General features: G+C 39.0%; 2 protein-coding genes across 2 annotated transcripts; both read right to left on the reverse strand.

Moving 5' to 3' along the window:
- Positions 1-1413: 1413 nt before the first annotated feature.
- Positions 1414-10304, reverse strand: LOC140937984 (uncharacterized). Its single transcript, XM_073387537.1, has 7 exons — positions 10281-10304; positions 9650-9701; positions 9015-9323; positions 7111-7464; positions 6276-6436; positions 2049-2136; positions 1414-1973 (listed from the first exon to the last, which is right to left on the reverse strand). The coding sequence occupies exons 1-7, from the start codon at positions 10302-10304 to the stop codon at positions 1723-1725; spliced, it is 1239 nt and encodes a 412-aa protein (XP_073243638.1). The 3' UTR covers positions 1414-1722.
- A 764-nt stretch (positions 10305-11068) lies between these two features.
- LOC140937985 (uncharacterized) lies at positions 11069-14073 on the reverse strand. Its single transcript, XM_073387539.1, has 3 exons — positions 13925-14073; positions 12689-12981; positions 11069-11311 (listed from the first exon to the last, which is right to left on the reverse strand). Exons 1-3 carry the CDS (start codon positions 13965-13967, stop codon positions 11069-11071), a joined length of 579 nt encoding a protein of 192 aa, XP_073243640.1. The 5' UTR covers positions 13968-14073.
- Between the last annotated feature and the right edge of the window lie 5921 nt (positions 14074-19994).

Genomic DNA, 19994 nt, shown 5'->3' on the forward strand with positions numbered 1-19994 from the left:
TCCGGTGGAGGAGGTTCCCCGTTTAGGGCGTAGTAGCACTAAGGGAGTATCACCCCAGGAAAGAACTTCAAAGGATTACTAGAAAGAACAAACCGGTTCCATAGAGATCCCATAAAATAGCCATAAATCCGCTCGCGCGGGAACCACGCAGGAGAGAGGAAAAACACAAGTTAATTAAGGTTAGCCGATTTCATTTAGATCCTTTCACATTCGTAGCGTAAAGGCACAATCGCTTTCCCCATATATCTGGTATAATTCATTGGTTACGCAATGTAACAATGCCGTTGGTCATATTTCGAGCTTGGGCCCCTGTGGACCCTGCTTTAAGAAGCGCTTCGCCTAAGACGGAAAGTGAAAACAATAGGCGCCGGCGGCACCGGGAACCGTTGGAGAGTTGAGCTGTTCAGTTTCTAATTAGATTAGTAATTCCATTTTTTATTGGTCAAAGAAACATTAGCGCGAAATTCAAACGAGCGTTCATCGAAAAATAATCCTTACAGAGTGATTTCAAACCTAAATTTAACACGTTCCAGTGTGTTTTAAGCATATTAAGAACGGTTTATAGCCTTTTTATAAAAAATTTAATATAGTTGTTCATAACGCAGAAATATAGGCATAACTATAGAATTAAATTTCACTTACGTAAAGTTGGGCCTGTTATTACTCTTTCTGTGTAACTTGGGCTCAATTTGTGACCATTTTACACGGTTTTTCGACTCGTTGTTTGTTCGGTGTGGTTTTCCTACATAATGCGAAGCAAGGTAGGTTACTGTCTGCAGTCTCAACTCACAAATCTCTCCTGCATCAAAAAACCGCGCACCGATTCATCATGAAAGCACCAAATCCTTAAGGCCAGGCCAGTCTCTTATTTTTTCCCCTCGACATGGATATTGCGATGTGTTTTTTGTGGGAAATGTTTTTGAAAGTTTTCGGTTCTGAGCAATCTGACGTGCGCTCAGGAAACTCGATGACTACGTGTTACGTGGTGAACGCGAACATTTTTTGTACGCTCATCTAATCAGATAATTCCAAACACCCTTCACGCGCAATCAGGAGACCATCTGAGTGTAGAAAGATCGAAGCAAACCGACAATGGCTTTTCTTAAAAGGCCAATCATTGCGCTCCGTCAAATCCTGGTGCTAAGAACAAGGATTTCGGGGCTCATCTCCCAGACCGGTTGAAAGGGGCTTCGTCACGAGGATATTGTTGTTTTAGGTCAATTTTGTGGTGACGTCATTACTTAGTACCTTTCCCTATACACAAAATGCTTTCATCAGGGAGCATTTACCATAATAAATGTTTTAATAACGTGATTTTCGATCGCACACTGTAAATCATAAAGATCTCTCTCAGCCCCTGCAACTGCCAAGGTACAACATAAATAATTTTTGAAAGATTTTTTCAATGACCGTCTGTTTATTTCGCAGTTCAGTTCCATCATATACATTGTAATTACATGCACCTTTATTTAACTGCAATGCTTCGTTTAGAGTAATTGCTGAGAATGTCTTGCTTGTTTCAGTTTGTTTTATTCCACTGTATTTTGAACTAACTTCGAGTGGATCCATTCTACAACCGAATTGAAAGGTTATTCCCTAAAAAATATGTAAGTCTTCCCTCTGTTTCTAGTCTTGACAGCACGCCACAAGGACCCCAACTGCAAACAGGATTGGTGCTCTACATGCCAGAGTGTGCATTCCAAGGAAAACGTGCATCGAGTGTCACTTAAATTTACATTTAAGACGCCTCTGCAATTCGGGGTAATATCTGACTGATTGGTATCGTTTCCAGCCCGCATTTGGCGCGTCTTGATAGTAATAAACGGCCGTGCAGTTGGAATTAACGGCGAATATAATAGGTCCACATACTTGTTTTCTATTGGAAATGCCTTTTACATTGGCAGACAACTTGAGAGATCCTCCATAAGCACATCGATCCACGTTTAAGTAGTAATGAAACTTTTGAGAATTCCCTGTAAGAAACGATGCGCACTTAACTTCAAAATCACGAAAAGAAAGCAAGTATATAAGATCTGATTGTCACTTACGTGTGATGGGCGCAACATGCTCTAGTTCCGGTGATAGCTTTTGTTTCAAACCCTCCCATCGAAACTCAATGCCATTAGTAGTGCAACGCTGAAATGACCGTAAAAAGGAAAATATTAATTTGTTGCTGAGAATACTTTTTCCTCTATGTCAGTAGAATTCAAGTATTTTATCAATGCAGTCCCACACAACGCTGTTGTCCCACCCATTCTATACTTCTCTGACTGCTGCCTCAATCTCTTATCTAGACCCATACAGTGTGTAATCAATAATAATATCAAAAATAATCTATTATTCTATCAATCTGGTGTAAAATGGACATTTGTCTAAAGTAGATCCAAAGTTTTGTTAGTTTTCCGTCCTGAACAACGACGTTCGAAACTGGCCTTCTCTTGTGGGTCACTTTAAGGTGGCCCGAACCTATTTATATGCGGCGTTGGTTATGTTTTTGAATCGCATTTTTTGGCATCCCTAATAAAGAATGGTCGAACTTTATATGTTATTTATTTTCTTGTACATTATTTTTTTTATTTTTATTTTATTATTTTTTTTAATATAATTCTTTATTGAAACAAATTGATATTAATACAGCAAACTAGTTACTTACCTACATAATTATAATGTTACAACTAATATTACTAACACTAATAATATAATACAAAAAAAACCCAATATCACTAACAATAGACGGTAACCAAAAAAAAAAGAAAAAGAAAAAACAAAACAAAATTCAAACAAACTAGAAATGTGGATGCATATTAAAACCTTTAAATAGTTAAGCATTTACAAGAGGCGACACTATCCATTTAGCTTCAAAGAAATCCTTTGTTTTTTTACTATGCAGACTTATATATTTTTCCGTTTCATATTTTACAGCAATTTTCTTTTTAAATCCATATATATTCGGAAGAATTTGACTTCTTCTACAATCCCACAAGTACAATTTCCCAATCATAATTAGATAGTTTAGAAGCTTAGCAGAAGGGGAGTTTTGTCGTATTATTCCAACTAAAACATCTTGCAACGAAAGTCGAATGTTTTCCTTTAAAAGTTGGTGCCAGAATACTTCGAAGTCACGCCAGAAATCTACCGAGAAAGGACAGAGATATAGGAAGTGATATAGCGTTTCTGGTTCAGATGAACAAAATGAACACGAGTAATTCAATTTAAAGCCAATTTTGTAAAAATTCTTTCTTGTACATTAGGTATTAAACCGTTCGAGATATCGGCCTATGTTTAAAACCGCATTTTTACAAAAAATGCGTCAATAATTTCGAAACCTTAAGACAGGTTTTCACTCTAATTCGGCAATAAGCCTCAGAGCTCTTTAGTTTTATATATGCAAGTTTGAAGGCAATCGTGACCGTAGAATTGCTGCACAAACAGCTGGTCAAATTTAACCTTAAAATGGATCGCTAACACCACAGGCGGTCGCTAAGCTTGATTGTTATATTCCTAGACTTTCACTCAACTAAACAGGGACTGCCATTGGTTGATTCTTGGTCATGTGGCCTTGACTAAAATCAAATGTATCCCGTTCGTGATACATTAAACAATGTACCCTGCTCGGGATACATTGCAGCATGTGATCAAAGTGGAAAGTGGCGTGACAGAAGGCGGGAAAAACACCGCCAGGTCCTGCCAGTTTTCTTTTTCGTGAATGAACACAACAACACAATCACGAAGCCTCAAGCTAAAAAACAACGATTTGTAAAGTTATCCCATAAGTTCCCAGAAGAAAAACAGTAGCTAGTGGAGGAAAAAGATGCAGATAATGTAAGGAAAGTATTTTTGTTTGTAAATCATTCATTCAGTGATTTTGAGAATTAAATTTGTATTGTTATAAAGTACCGAGTCGACAGTTTTGGTTCGCTCCGGTTATTCTTTTGTTGCTGTTGAAGTGAAAGTCTAGAAATATAACAAAACACTTAATGTCGGGTCCCGCGGGAAACCAGTTAGTTTTGTTTTCCCTCGAGTCCTGATGTTTCCCTCGACTTCGTCTCGGGAAACATCAGGACTCTCGGGAAAACAAAACTAACTGTTTTCCTTGGGATCTGACATTAAGTGTATAATATTCACGTCGCTTATTATACCTGGTAGTTTGCGGTCATATCGAAGCGTAAAGGTCAACAGTGTTTGTTGATGAGCAAGCGATTCTTGTGCAGTTGCGATGGGTTTTGTGGAGCAAGCGAGCAAGGAACCGGAGCACACGTTACCTGCAGATTAGCCGATGGCAATTTGGAGCGGATTCGTCGATTCAGTTCTCGAATTTATAGCGCTTCGCGTGAGGGCGCGTGGAGATGGTCCGCTTGTTTTGTAGCCAGCCTTTAATTCTTCTTTAGTGGACAGTACCTACAATTGCAAAACTCAACAAAATGCCACTTCAACCGGCCAGGAAATGCAAGGATACGTTATAGGTATCTTAGCTTTATTTTGTTATATTTTGATTTTTGGACTATTTTAGTTCACTGGAGTTTCGACGACTCATTGCATTAATTTGTCCATGTGAATATTAATATATTCATTCAATGACACATACTACTTCTGGGCCGCCTGTGCTAACACATTTAATTGTGAAAGTTGACGCACGAATAGAGGGAAACTGCCGGTGGACTATCTCCTATCTGCAAGGGTAATCTTGCCCAAAGCTTCAGTTGCAAGAAACTGAGTAATCAGAAACCTACAGCGAATATAGTTCGCAATACGAGAAGAACAACTTTATACTGAATGCGGGGCAAGATAATGAAGAATCTCTATTTATCAAACTTACTTTGTATTTGTCCCTCTCTTTTCGAAACCTATCTTAACAAGGGAACTTACATTATCTGCGAAAAACTCTCAAAAAGTTTTAGCGTCTTAGGTTTCTGTTTTGAGGAGAAATAAAGCCACCAACTGCAGTACTTCTAATTGTCCATTTTTCAGCTCCACTGAAAGCCTTTGTCACTTGGTTTTTTATTCAAGGTTTTTAGACTTGACATCACATTCGTATGGAAAGTTTAATTGCCACTTGGAGATAAAGATGAAGAAAATATGACAATCGTCTTATTCTTTTCATTATCCCCAATGGCAAAATGCCCGTGCGAATGTGATGGCAAATCTTTCAAACTTGAATAAATTACCTAGTACAAGGGTTTTCGTTGCAGCTGAAAAATGATCGGTTGAAGTACTGGAGTTGGTGGCTTTATTTTGCAGCTCAAGACGGGAACCTTTAGTGCTAAAAACTGGTAGGAGATTTCCGTAGATGTTATATCGTGCTTTGTTGAGATTTTTTGCAAAAAGAGAAGGAAAAATACACAGTAACTTTGATAAATAGAAGTTTATTTAATCTTGCCCCGCATACAGCATAAAGTTGTTGTTCTTGTACTGCGAACTGTAGGCCGTAGGTTTTTGATTACTCAATTTCTTGCAACTGAAGCTTTGTGTAAGAACACCCTTGCAGATAGGAGATAGTCCATCGGCAGTTGTCCTCTATTTGTGTGTCAACTTTCACAAATGTGTTAGCGTTGCATTTTGAGGTTAGTTGACCAGCTGTTTGTGCAGCGAGTTCTACGGTCATGATTGACTTCAAACTTGCAGATATAAAACTAGAGAGCTCTGAGGCTTATTTGCCGTAGTTCGAGAAAACTCTGTCCTAGAGTTTTGAAATTATTGACGCATTTTTTGGAAAAATACGGTTTTAAACATATGCCGATATCGCAAACGTTTTTATACCTATAAGAAAATAAGTAGCATTTTCTTTAAGTTCGACCATTCTTTATTAAGGATGTCAAAATTCATAGAAATCAGTTAAATCATTCGCGCCGAAAACACGATTCAAAAACATAACCAACGCGCATATAAATAGGTTCGGGCCACCTTAACATGTCAGTGGTCTTTGGTCTAGCTGTTGGTCCATTTAACCCCTCGTCCTTACTTTGCTCTTGACCTTACATGTATACAACAAAAGACGTTATAACAAACGGATGAAAGAAGCGGGGCTTAACATGGCACTGAGTCATTTAAAAAAATTGATAATTTTAAACGACAAAAGACTCTGATACTGAAGCTTTATGAATGCAGAAAAGTGTGTTAAATAAAGCGTTGGGATACAAAGTCGTCTTTATCTTAAATAATTTTTGCTTAAATATGATATTTCATCCTGTGTTTCGTACAATTTAGGCCCTCCTACGCCTCTGTGACTGTGATATCGGTTTTGAGGCGCTTTTTGATATATATTCTTTAAAATTTACCTTCCTGCAAAATGTAATATAATTGAAAGATGATGTGCCGTCAAGTGAACCTTTTCTGCACAGCTTGTATCTTAAAGCACTTCCTGGGTAGAGGTATTCCACGAGCAAAAATATAGCCAAACCAATGACAAAAATAAGGACGGTCAACGATATGCACAGCACTGTTGAAGAAATAAAATTATATATTTTTTACCATAATATAACAGTGAAGTGCAAAACTTATAGTACTTTCACGGCATTTTTACAATTATAATACTCTGGTTAACTGAGTGGAAATAACGCTATTAAACGCTAAAGGATCCAACACCTGATATTTTAGTGTGAGTCAGCCTACGCAACCTTCTTCAACTACGATCCAAAAAATACAAAAAATACAAAAAAAGTTCTTGTTAACTAACGTTCTCGCCATTACATCAGTCACCTCTAAAAAATTATTAGCACGAGTTAAACTTGTTGGAGACTATAGCTCCATAGTCTTTGGGAAAGCAGCTTTTTATGGGTCTAACTATACATCTGGGCGATTGGTGCTTGTAGAGATGTAAGGCGGTAGCCGTAAGCAGAGCACAGTGGTTCGCTTGGGGGCGGTGTCCAGATAGCATTCGTTGTATTAACTGAAGGGGTTCATTACGTACACCTACTTATCTCGTTTAAGTGATATACATGTAGGATAGCCATAAAGAGGCCTGAAATCTAACTTATAGTCGTACAATTTAATGAAAAAGATCTTTCCAAAATTCCTTAACACGTCAAGATCTGAAGATGCGTTGAATTCACATAACTTGTCAGTTGCTTGCGGAAAATGAAAACAAAGAAAAAATGTCGAAACCATACTTACTCCGTCTATATTTCTTCCGCTCTTTTTGCAGCTTTACATTCAGATCCATCTTAAAGCGATCATAAATGGTTTCTATTTCTGAGGTAATTTGTCCATCGGTGATTCCAAGCACTATGCACACAAAGCATTGCACCATATTCACATCATCAAGTTTAGGAGACCTCTTTTCTCCCATGGACATGCCCAGTAGAATGCTACTTTGACTCAGGAGAACGCTGGGTGGCAGGTTGGATTCTGGGATGGCAGTTCCTGGATTCTCGGGATCGACCGTGGCGTATATGCGTTCACCAGCACGAACAGAGCCCATGCACTTGACTTGAATTACTCCGATTACACAAACAACGTCCGTGGCATCTAAAAAAAAGGCATTACGCATTACGCATTCCACATAAACGATCAAGATTACTTCATGTGATGTCGCAATACCCAAACTAAGGGTAAAAAGGTAAACGTCACACACGAGCCAAAGTCCCAAACGGCCGGTGCTTATTCCAGTAATTGTAAGCCTAGAAGTATTTCTTCTCCCCCCTCTCTCCTTGACGAGTTGGTAGTCCATCACATGCAGGGCTACCATCAGCAGTATGTCACCGATACCCACTTACACACCTGGGAGAAGAGAGACAAAGTTCCTTATCTAAGAAACACACGCCTCTACAATACCTAAAGGGAAGCGTTAGATATACCCATGATCATAAATCAAACTATATGAAATACTAAAAACTTCTTGCCCTGCTGTTCCATGGTGGCGAGTGTGCAAATCGTTGGTATAATTTAAGCAATAGTTATGTACACTTGCCACAAAAGTAGAAGAATAAAAGACTCTAGAAAAAAGGGACTGTTAGCAGTGGTTAGGGTATTGAGCAAAAGAAGCAAGGCTGATTTTACAGTAGGGAATATATATTTTTTGTTACTAATACTTCGGAATACACGGTCTTCCTTATTCAGGATCCTACATACAATGATTAGGTTAAGCTAAGATGTTACAATTGGAAATAGAGAATAGCGTCCTCTATTCTTTATTTCAAACCTTATCTTTGTGTACAAGACCCTAAAGAAGGAAGGCCGTGCTTTCCGAAATATTGATAACAAAACAACTAACTGCAGACAGTACTTTCAGTTCGGCCTTCTGGGCCTCATCAGTGCAGTGCTGATGTTAGGATCGAGGTAAAGCTATACAGCCACCCCAAAAATATATATTCGCCATTTCAAAATCAGCTTTGCCTCTTTTCTTCGATATTTCAACTTATAGCTGATTAGATCGGTCATTAGGATCCGGTCCTTCTTTTTTGTAACGTTGGTCTTTGCTTCCAAAATTGAACTGTTAGCGTGTTGAAATTAAGACTTAGAAGATCGACTGCAGTTCCCTAAGAGTTGAAGGTAGAGTAGAAAACGGATCATTGGATTCTTTACTTGCATCAACCTTGCAGTCACTTGCCTTCTGCCTCCTATGCTGGCAGGTAAACCTACTTACTCACTTTCTTCAACCTTCACAAAGAAAGAGCAGCAGAAAGAGTGACAAGTCTTTATATTCGAGTCTTTTCCTCTACCTCAACGTTTCAACCAAGATCATCATTGATATTTATTAATCTCTGAGTTATTTTGTTCATTTGTTTTTAGTTTAATTGTTTTTCTACATTTCTATTGTTTTGTAAGTCAAGAAAAACAACCTCATTTCTTATCTCTGCCTTTTGATTAGATTCAAGACATACGGCTAGCTGTTACGGGATTAATACTTGAGGATGGTAAGTTTCAAACAACCAATGGCATGATCTTCTAAAATAAAACGACCAGCATATCAAAGTTTCATCTATGTCAGTTTTAGACCCAAAACGGCCAAATCTTGATGTCTTATTACATTTATAAAAATTTACCTTTATGGCGATTGTCATCTGAAAAACACCAACCTTTTTCATTCATTGGTGGTGTAGCCGTCAGATACGCTGACCGGCTTATGACTCCTGCCATAAAAGCATCCTTTCCATTCTTGTTATCTAGCAGTTGTATACTCAAGTGTCCGTCGTCATCGTTGAAAAAACCAACAACGTCCCCTTCCTCGAAATCGTCAGACACATTGGGATCTTTAAGTCTGAAGTGATATCCAATGTCCGCTTTCCTGTCACCTGCTTCTTGCACTTCGAAAATAAGGTGCTCGATGTGCGCTCGTTTTGCATCCAAATGGTCGATCACTTGAAGTTTCCGGAATGCGGCAGATCCTGGTTCAAATAAAATAAACCTCGCGGAATTTAGTTTGTTATTGAAATAAATGTTTTGTCGTCGGATCACTTTGTTGTATTTAACATGGAAACCTCGCCAAAATGATCCGAACACTGATTGCATGAGATGCAGGGCCGGGTTGTTCAAAGCCGGGTAGATAATTCAGAAAAACATAGTGAAAATTTTTCCTAGGAGATACTTTTAAATGTAAGAGAAAGATTTAACCCGGATTAAAATATGTCCCCGGGTCAGCGCTAGTCGGCCTTCGAATATTACTGCGCCCAAGTGTATTTTCTGCATTTGAGCCAAGCTAATCATCATTAACCCGGTTCAGTTTCTCTAGCCCTATGAAGTGACTGGGAATATTTCTCTTCCCCCTGGAAGGAATGAACCAAATCATAGAAACGTTGGAACAGAATAGTGAGGAAGGGTTTTTGTTTTTTCACTGAACGTTATTAGCTAGTCAGTTCAGAATGCTGTGATATACTAATCCTCGCCTATGAATAAAAAATAAATAATTTGCTCCCTAAAATCTTGAAATTAAAAGTGTTGTTTAATTCCATCTCCTATATATAAAGTCCTTTACTATGACAATCATGGGTAATACTCAGTCACAGAGCGCAGATTACTTACCCAAGAAATTGACTTGTGGGCAACCCTGACGCAATGAATCTGAGCAGAAAAAAAAAGCTATTTGAATTGAAATAACCGTGTTACCGTAAATCCATTATTAAGTTCCCCCCTCTCAAACAAGCCCCCTCCCTCTAATTAACCCCCACCTTTTCAGACCAGAAAGTTAATAATCCCCCTCTTTAGTAAGCCCCCCCTAATTATTCTTTACTAATAATAATCAGTCACGACTTTAAAACTTTGTGTGGACTGATCCGGGATGGTTTATTTACCAAATGGAAGTTCGGATTTGATTCTGATCCTCGGCTGCACTGATGACCTCCAACCTTCTCATACTTGACCTTTTCCATTTTGTATTCTAGTTATTTATGGGGAACTGATGCTATCGTCTTTTCTTAATTAAATACAGCTGTAAGTCCTTCCGTCTCGAGCTCCCTCCCCACACAAATGGGCTTGATATAAGAAAGCCCCCCCCCCCCGGGAATAAAGGATTTACGGTAATTGGGTTAATAACTTAGACCACTGTCAATATGCAAGCTAAATGGTGTCCCTTACAAGTCATTTCTTGTTCAGCATCACAACTAACTTACTCACAGGTTGTACAGACGGCACGAGTGTTAAACTCAACATGTTAATCTATGAACGGCTCTCAGGGGAGCGGGGTGGGACGGGGTTGTTCCTTGGAAATTAGGGCTACACCCTAAGAGAGACCAATTGGGGCGTGGTTCAGACTCTAAAAAGAGACTGCACTGTACAGAAACTAACTCCTCGAACCAATTCAAAGCTACAGTTATATTTCAGTTGCATGTAAGATGTTGGCATTGAATGCCGTCTTCACAGAATGAGGGCACCTGGCCAAGAGATACCTGTATAAGTATAAACATTTGCGTCCGCCCTTACTTCCTTAAGTAAGACCAAAATCTGCAATATAACCCGTAAGCGAAACAAAGAGCATCCCCGTCTCAACCACTGATATGGGAATCCCCTTTGGGACTAGCAGAATCCCTCGTTGTCCTAATGCGCTGGATAGTAAAGTAAGCAAATGAAACAATATGTGATACTCGTCTTTTGCATTTTGGCGAAAGGTGGAGGTTTTCACAACCCATTGAAATGCCTAGAAGTTATGATGTGTTCTGAGTTCACACACACCAGATTGTTGTCTTTTCCTTCTGGGTTTGCTTCTCATCGTGAATGGCTTGCTGTACAACTGCTGGGTTTCTTCTTCAACTCCGTTGTGAAACGAAAGCTCAACCAACAGCTGAAAAGCGTTTCTCTTCTCCATTTCCACCCTGGCTAACTGGTACACTGGAGCAAAGGGGCCATCATAAACGGAGTCCAAGTTTACAGAGAAGTAATACTGCATACAGGGTAGTGAATAAATCAGATAAAGATAAAATTTATTTACATCTTTGATTTTTATTATTCAGCGCTGAAAAACAAAATATTCTGCCCTTCCGGTGTTCCCTGACTGGTGACTGTCGGAGTTTGGCGTCTTCCAGCAGTACTCTTTCATAAAACTTCAATTTTAAATATGCAATTTATAAAGTCTAAATAATCATGAATTAAAGTTTAAAATGTACAGATGGATATTTACAAGTCTTAAATCGCTTCATGCTTATACACTGCTGCATGGTTATGACACTAGGTGCATGTTGATGCCCGGGGAGATACTCCCTTATATAAGCGATATGGGTATGTGCCGCCCCATTGGGTAGGGTTTTTGCGCGGTTTTGGTCTGAAAACGGGTATACACTTTGCCCAATCTGGTCTGGAATCGGGTATGGATTTCGGGGGAACTACGGAGTGTATGAACCTATTTATCGTTTTTCAATAATTCCAAATGAGTAAGAAAATAAAGAGAAATATGGGAATTCTAAATGGTTTTGAATAATTTGTTTGCGCTCTAATCTACGTAATGATAACATAATTTCTGCCTAAAGGCCAGGTCTAAAAACGAGTATGGATTTTAGAGGTCGAGTCTGAAAACGGGTGTGGAAACTAACATTTTTTGGTCTCAAATTGGGTCAGGGTTTGAAGAACCTGGCGGCACATCCCCACCAAGAATTCCCAGGACCCAGGAGTACCCCCCCCCCCCCCCCCCGGGTTGATGCATAGGAAAAAACTGCCATTCGATTACAATAGCCCACGTTCGATGTATAAAAATTCTGACATGACTCCGAGGCTTTCTGGTCATTTTTCTATATTTGGTTTGGTTTTCTTTGTGCTCAAGTCTCTTCTCGGAGTTGCAAGACAATGGAGTCGTGAACAATTTGCAATTTTGACCCTAAAGCCTCGGAGCCATGTTAGAATTTTAATATATCGAACGTGGACTATTGGAGAAGAGGGCCAATTCTACTGGAAGCTTTCAGTTTGCCTCTTGGCAAAAGCCGACAGACTTTCGGTTGTAGCACTGCATCTGGTATCCTTTGGAGTATCGGGCCGTGGAAATCAAAGGCGATTGAGGAAAGGCTACCGTATAACAATGCCGCAACACTATGTACCGACCGATTACTCCGATGTAACGAAAGTACCAGGGGACTTGAAAAAGTGTTTGTCAGCAAAACGGGCTCTTATATCGGGGTCTTGCCTATATTAAGTGCAACCACGGCAAAGAGAACAAAATCTGATCATTATTAAACGGATTCTTTTTTGACAAATCACTAGATAAAGCCGTCGTAAACAGCTAAACAGGATCAAAGAAATTTAACTAAGAATCAAATTGAAAAAGACAAACCTTGTCGACATCGTGTTTTCTGTGAATGACTTCTAGTTCCACGTGCCCGTTTTTATCTTGGTGAAGTTTGGCCGCTGCTGGTTCACGGAAAACCCACACTTTTATCGCAAAAATCTGCCCTACCGAAGAACTTGCTTCCATGTCAACCACACCATCTTCTACGATTTGCCTCGCCTCTCCCAAAATCCGAGATTGCTTTTTGTCAAACACGGTTTTTTCTTCCAGTGTTACAAAACCTACTTCCGCTCTTCCTTGGCTTGTAAAGGAACGAGTACTTAGGGGCAAAACGGTATCTTCAGGGAGCAAATAGAAACGGAAAAATGTTGTTTTTTTTCCTTTTCGGAAAATGACCTGTCCACGCCTATTTTCGAATCGTTTACTCGCACGTCCTCACGTATCCTTTTCGGTTTGAAAACGAATAGTCATATTTTTGCACGGTTTGGCCACGGTTCTAAATCAAATGCAAGATCAACAAATTTATCTCAGCAAGAACTTTCACGTCCTGCTGGTACATAAGCGCTTCCAATGTCTTGCTTTTAAACTTTGTTTAGTTGATTAACCCTTCGATTTTCGACGCTGGCAGTTAAAGAGGCACTACTGAGTAAGTTTAAGTCTGCAATAGGCCATTTTACAGTTATGGATGGAAGCGAGGCAGAGGGTGACCTTGTTTTGATACAAACCTCCCTGCTTTATTGTGTAAATTAAGTTATTCTTATGCCAACTAGTATTTTTCAAGAACAATTTCCATAACAAAGCAAAGAAGGTTTGTATCAAAACAAGGTCACCCTCAGCCTCGCTTTCATCCATAACTGTAAAATGGCCTATTCATGCTTTAACATTTTAATCACTTGCAAGGTGTTTAATCCTTTTCTTCATAAAAAGGCAACGGTGGGCAGTGAAATATTCTTATAGCCAGACAGTTGTATTTCCACAATGGATGGAAGACCATATCCGGGAAAAAAAATTTTTGTTCAGAAAAATACGGATACGGGTGGACGGCGTCGTAGTCAATGACATAGTTACATTTTTAGAAGAAAATAAATAACGAAAAAAAATTCTAAATAGAAAAAGAAGATTCTAGTATATAGGTACAAATAACAAGACCATGAACGGTGCCACTATTGAATGGTCCTTGCATAGATTACCCGGTTGCAGCCATCCTGAACACCTTCTTCTATACGTTCTTTTGACCACTTATACCCCTAAAATCTGGAGCAAATAATTCAAATAGCATACCAAATTGTGTCAGCTTCTGGTAGCCTGAATATCTTGACATCATGAAGTATCCTTTGCGATGAATAACTGCTACCGGCTATGTTATATTGAATTAAACACACGGCATAAGTTCGTTTATATACCTTTATGACTTGCTAGATTTCACTCAAGTAGCTTTGATTATGGCAGTTTGGTAGGTAGACATATCCGGAGATTCGAAAGTTGGTTTACTTTCGAACCGTAACATCAAACTGCAGTTTAGTTTGCATTTAACATATGGAAATGTAGGCGTTGCGTGACGTTACAAAGAAACGCTGTGCAGGAGGTAATTTTGACGAAAAAAGGGCTCATTTCAGCGTAAGTTCGAAAGTGCAGACGGTGGGTCACTCCATGAAAATGAAAGCTCAGGCACTATGGAGCATATACCAGAGATTAGAAACAAGGATGTGAAAGAAGTGTTGCCCGATAAATGATTTCAAATACAAATCTCAGTAGCTGATTATTTTTCAAACGCTGCGTTTAATACTTTCGAAAGGATTCTCGATATCGCTTTCGCTCATCGTTTACATACTTAGGCGGTTCAACAGCGTAGTAGGGGGGTGGGGGGGGGGGGGGAGGACACTGGTGAGAGGCGGAAGGAGAGAGGGCGGGAGGTAGGAGTTCTGAGAAGATGGGAAGCGGAAGGAATATGAGAATATTACACAACAACCAACAATACTTATATTTCTCAATCGAAAAAGGGCTAAAAGGAGAATAGAGTAAAAGGGGGAACCGGGAATGCAAGGTGTGCAAGGCGGGAGAATTGTACCCCCCTGTCACCACCCCCTCCCCCATCGCCATTTGGATGTTGATGACAAAAATAGCAAAGTCTGCATTCATCAAAGTCCAAACTGATAAAGGCTGAGCGACTGATTCAGCCAAAATATTTGATTCCGCAAAATTCAAGAAGCACTCCTGTTCCCTGCCTCGGATTATCATTTCACTGTCCAATCATAGCGAAGAGGGAATTCCTAGTCATTTTCGTGTGTTCTTACATCGTCGTCCGTTGAGGATTTTTGGAAAAAAAAAAAAAACAGCAGAATCTAGAGATATATAGTATGTAGGCAAGACAATAGATTCGCCAATACTCCGCCCATCGTAAGCTTATATTCGATGTGTACTAGTTTAAAGCTCAAATGGGCACTGTTACGGAAAATGTTTGTCAAATTTTCGATGAGCGGGTGGATCCCGGGGGGGTACTCCCATACATTACCTATACGGGTATGTGCCGCCCATCGGGGTGGTGATTTTGAAGCTCCTAATTTAGAACGGGGTATCCATTTCAGAGGTGTTTTCTAGAAAGGGGTATAAAAATTGTGGATCACGGCTTTATCTTCTTCTTAAAATTGTTGCTGATTATGAAGAAGCATTTATTTGATGTATAAGTCGAACAAATAAAGAAATATCTTTTTAAAAAGACAAGGCTATGTCAATTTGCAAACTTTCTAGAACGGAGTACAAAAAATTGGCCCATTTCTAGAACGGGGTATTAGTTTTAGGGCGAATTCTAGAACGGGGTATGAAAAATTGGCCCATTTCTAGAACGGGGAATCAATTTTAGGGAATTTTTTTTTTTAGAACGGGGTGCCAATTTAGAGTCCCGGGCGGCACATACCCACCCAAAAAATACCCAAGTGCCCCCCCCCCCCCCCGGGTGGATACAAAGGCATAGTTTCTGAATGCTCTCAAGCTGCATCCTTTGCCTTGTTTTCGTGATTCATGGTAAAAAAGAAAAATTAAAATATAGGATTTTATTATCTTTTAAGCGAAAATACATGCTAAAACCAAGAACACTTAAGAATTACAAGGATTAAAAAAATCCATGTGGAAGCATTGAATTTAATATTCAAGATCCATATTTCATTAAATTGCTACTCTATATTTGACAAATAGCCTATTAAAAAAAACCTATTTTTAAAACGCTGGGTATTAACCCTAGAGAGTTGCCTGCTAGGAACTCGGAAGCGCGCTGAACTTTCTTTCGTTTTGGGGACGGAAGGGAAGAGAGGGTGACCTGGCATACTGGAGATCTTCCGATCTTCTTGAAAAGTGAGCCTCTACCTCTTCTAATACGTTATATATGTCAATTTGGTACGAAATGTATTTGCGTTTAAAGCAGCGCTGTAGAAAATTCTGGACCGTTGTTAATTGAGGTATTGAGGAGCCGTATACAGGAAAACCGTACGTTAGCTGATCTAAAAACGTAGTCTACATCTCGTTGTAGGTATCCCTCTTTGCCTAAACATCTTATCACATAAAGACACTTTTTGGCTTCCTGCGGCTTAACCTTAATATGCTCATTAAATCGGTGATTACTTTGTAAAGTAACCCCTAACACTTTTAAACAAGAAACTTGCATTATATTGTTCACAGGGTCTATATCATGAGCAACCTTCTTGCAAAGTATCAGTTCATTGCATTGGGATTACATGCCATGGCATTATCTTGAGTCCAACGGAAAAACTGATTGACAACCACTTGAGAAAGATCTATTACATTTTTACATACTTTGACTAGCAAAGTGGTGTCGTCAGCATATTTAACTATGCTGGTAAGGTCATTATCCCTAATGGCCAAATCGTTAATAAACAAATTAAAAAGATGGGGTCCACTTACACTTCCCTGGGTTGTTCCCTTGTTCACATTATGTCATTTGTAGATAACAACCTTAAATATTAGTCTTTATTTCCTATCCATTAGAAAGCTTAGATATACCAGTTAACAAGATATTGATTGAGTTGAAGAGCCTTTAGTTTTGAGTGTTTCACATTACCAAAGACTTTGGAAAAAACCATTGCAAAAAGCCTAACATAGTTACAATACTTATCATCTGGTGCCTTTTTAACAATTATTATTATTCATTCAAAATATTTCCCCGATTCTGATTGGCTAAAAGCACACATTTAATTCACCTTAACCAGTTACTGATGACCAAATTTGGAAGAATTTTGTGTTTAGCGAGGAAATGACGTCAAAAATGCAGCGTTTTTGCAGGTTAATGCACTGTTAACCAAGGGGACGAGGTTGAGTTGTTTTGGTTGTGGAAACAAAAATGGCGGACATTTCACTCGTTTCAAGAGTAAGAACTAGGCGAAATAATAGCTAAAAACATGGCAAGAACAGCAAGAAGACAACTCGAAGGGCGACATCTGCTATTTGGAGAATATTTGTGTAGCTGCACAATCCTAAACGTGCACTATCGAAGATGAATTTAACATCGATGGATCGATGGAGGTAAGCATGTTTTTTCTATGTTTTTAAACTAGGAATTATTATAAATGAGTAATAAAACAATTATTGAATTCGGCTTTCGTATCATATGAAGAATTATGGGGATCTCGGAGGGTGTTATCCGCCTCGGCCTACGGCCTCGACGGATAACACCCTCCTCGATCTCCATAATTCTTCATATGATACGAAAGCCGAATTCAATAATTGATTGACATGCACTAAATCAAAGGAGCCAAAGAATCCTTCCTGGGAAAGGATTTATCGGTTCATGCTGACGCACTATGATTCGTCCGAGTGATCACGGATCACGGACCACTGATCCTAATCCGGATCATCCCAAAGGAACACACCCATATAACTCGTTCAGTGGTCCCTCATAGGCTGTTTGCTCAATGGCGTGAATTTACCACCACGAACCAGAATCCTTTTCGCCTTGCCTTTAATATTTAGATTTGGTTATCCCACGAGGTTTAAATAACAAAAGCCCTTATTTGCACAAGAAAGAAAAACCCAGGAGGATTCTAGTCGTAGTAGTAAAATGACATCATCGTACAAATGGCCTTCTTAGTCGCACATTTTGATCGAGAGAGTAGATCTCGAGAGAGTAGGTCTCAGTCTTTCTCTCGAGAGGTGAGTAGGTCTCAGCACTGAGGTCCACATCAGCCTCTGCTGGTTGCCTTTAATCCAACCTGCTATATCAAATAAAGCATGTATGTATGTATGAGTCATGACCGATATCTAGACTTCAGTTCAATAAAAACAATAGAATAAAGAAAAAGAACAAAACAAAACAAGAAATAGTTAGCTGATTCTTTTCCATTTTATTTATTTTACGTTATTTTCACATTGGGTAATCTCATATAAACATTAAAACTCAACAGTTTAACACAGCCTTTGTATCTGAGCTATTCACCGCTGCTGTATTAGTTTCCCTCTTAAGCTGTCTCATAGTTAACTATGGCTGTCTTCAATTATTATCAGGCAATGCATCTACTTACTTTTAAACAAAGAGTTTCTTTAAAATATTAGAACTGTTTTTTTTTCCTTAGTTTTTTGATTCTTTATTAACTCTTAGCTTTTATCGTTCACCGCATCAAACGATTTCACTTAAGTAGGGTTTACATATCAGAAGCCTTTGTAATTCGGGGTAATGCTCGACTGATTTATATCGTTTCCAGCCCACGTGTGGCGCATCTTGGTGATAGTAAACAGCCGTGCAGTTGTGATTAACAGCAAATATATAAGGTCCGCACAGTCCTTTTACATTGGCAGACAACTTGAGTAATACTCCATATGCACAGCGATCCACGTTTAAATAATAGTGATAATTTCCGCCCCAAGCTCCTGAAAGAGAAATACAGACTGGGTAAGTTGTTTCTCTACTCACCGCGACGGAAGCCGTTTTTGGGCCATGGTGCTTTGAATCACCACCGAAAACAGTTTGCGTAGCGATATTTTGTGCAAATTCCTGAAGCACATAGCGCGTGCTCATGATCAGTTACAGGAAAATCTGAGAAAGCCAGACGTTTGAACATTAATATAAAATTTACTAAAAATGTTTACGGTCTCAAGACCTTCATCAGTTCCAAAAGAGTGCGTATGAAAAAACCTTAAATACAAAAATACAGCAATTTCTTGACAAGGACTATTGAAAGAGTACATAACAAATTGAAACTCACTGAGAACTAACATGAAATTACAACAAAAGATACTAATGAATTACAAACAAAACTAGAATAACTTGTTTAAAATTACGTAACCAGCTGAGGGGCAAAAGAAGAGAAATCAACACTGCAAGATAAGAATATTTAGTATATACTAAGGCAGTGGATAGTGTTTTTTGCGCGCGCTGATCGGCTACTCAATCAGTAAGTGCCCTGCACTATTCACTGATTCACCTCCAGTTCCTCCAAGCGAGCGACACCAAACTCGCTAAGTTGCGAGCAAAATGCCTTCTCGGTTTGCTGTCGTAACAAACAAAGAAATTTCACAAATAATCAGGCAAGCGGTTCCCGAAATACACAAAGAAGGTGACGAAGTTCGGTTTGGAAGTTTTAACCATTAGGTAAAGCTTTGTCTTTTGACTTGAATTTATCGATGAAACCGGTGAAAAAGTTTTTTGTTGATAAATTCAAATTAAGCTCCTGTGTTACTTTATGTAGTTGACTTGTTCATAAATAATTTTAAAACTAAATTTAAAAATCTTTTTTACAGAATGATTTTAAATACAAAAAGAATTTACAACTACTTTTGAAGAACCGGAATTTTTGGGAGTTTGTGGTAAATGGTAAACAACCGTTATTTCCTCCTTGCGGAGGGGTTCTTATGGTGGCCTTCCTTGAGCCTGTGGAAAGGGAGAGATCAGGGCACCCTGTCCACAGAGCCTTTCTTTCGTTTGCTCGAATTTTGGGTCCGTTCTGGTCTGGGAGAGTCAGTTCACTACTCGAGAAAGACACTGCTTAAATCGAAAAAGATCTTTGTTGAGCATGCGCTGCATGTTGCTCTGATACACAGCCAACAAGGGTTCAGGCCAATATACGTATTTAATTATTCACTTTCACTCTACTATTCTATGCACAAAAAAATAGATTTACATCAAATAGCATTGGGGCGAATTTCAGACATACTTGATACTCCTCTCAGTCTGAGAGGAAAATGCAACTCGAAGAGATGTCTGAAATTCAGGCTAACATCAAATTTTGTTGGGGCAAATATGAAGCAAAAAAGTGCAAACCACGAGAAAAATCCAGGGCAAAGATGGCAAATACCGCCTTTCCCCTGAATTTACAATCCTTGTAAACTAGGATGACATGCGGTATTT

The sequence above is a fragment of the Porites lutea genome, chromosome 5, assembly GCF_958299795.1.
Source record: "Porites lutea chromosome 5, jaPorLute2.1, whole genome shotgun sequence".
NCBI classification, from domain to species: Eukaryota; Metazoa; Cnidaria; class Anthozoa; order Scleractinia; family Poritidae; genus Porites; species Porites lutea.

What these genes read in the sequence shown, in the direction of transcription:
- LOC140937985 (XM_073387539.1), bottom strand. Translation starts at nt 13,967, where the DNA reads ATGATGTCAAGATATTCAGGCTACCAGAAGCTGACACAATTTG. An exon ending in CCAGAAGCTGACACAATTTG is followed by an intron (nt 12,982 to 13,924) that starts GTATGCTATTTG and finishes TGCTCCCTGAAG; the next exon opens with ATACCGTTTTGCCCCTAAGT. An exon ending in GAAAACACGATGTCGACAAG is followed by an intron (nt 11,312 to 12,688) that starts GTTTGTCTTTTT and finishes CCCTGTATGCAG; the next exon opens with TATTACTTCTCTGTAAACTT.
- LOC140937984 (XM_073387537.1), bottom strand. Translation starts at nt 10,304, where the DNA reads ATGGAAAAGGTCAAGTATGAGAAG. An exon ending in GGCTAGAGAAACTGAACCGG is followed by an intron (nt 9,324 to 9,649) that starts GTTAATGATGAT and finishes TATTTGAACCAG; the next exon opens with GATCTGCCGCATTCCGGAAA. An exon ending in ATATTACATTTTGCAGGAAG is followed by an intron (nt 2,137 to 6,275) that starts GTAAATTTTAAA and finishes CGGTCATTTCAG; the next exon opens with CGTTGCACTACTAATGGCAT.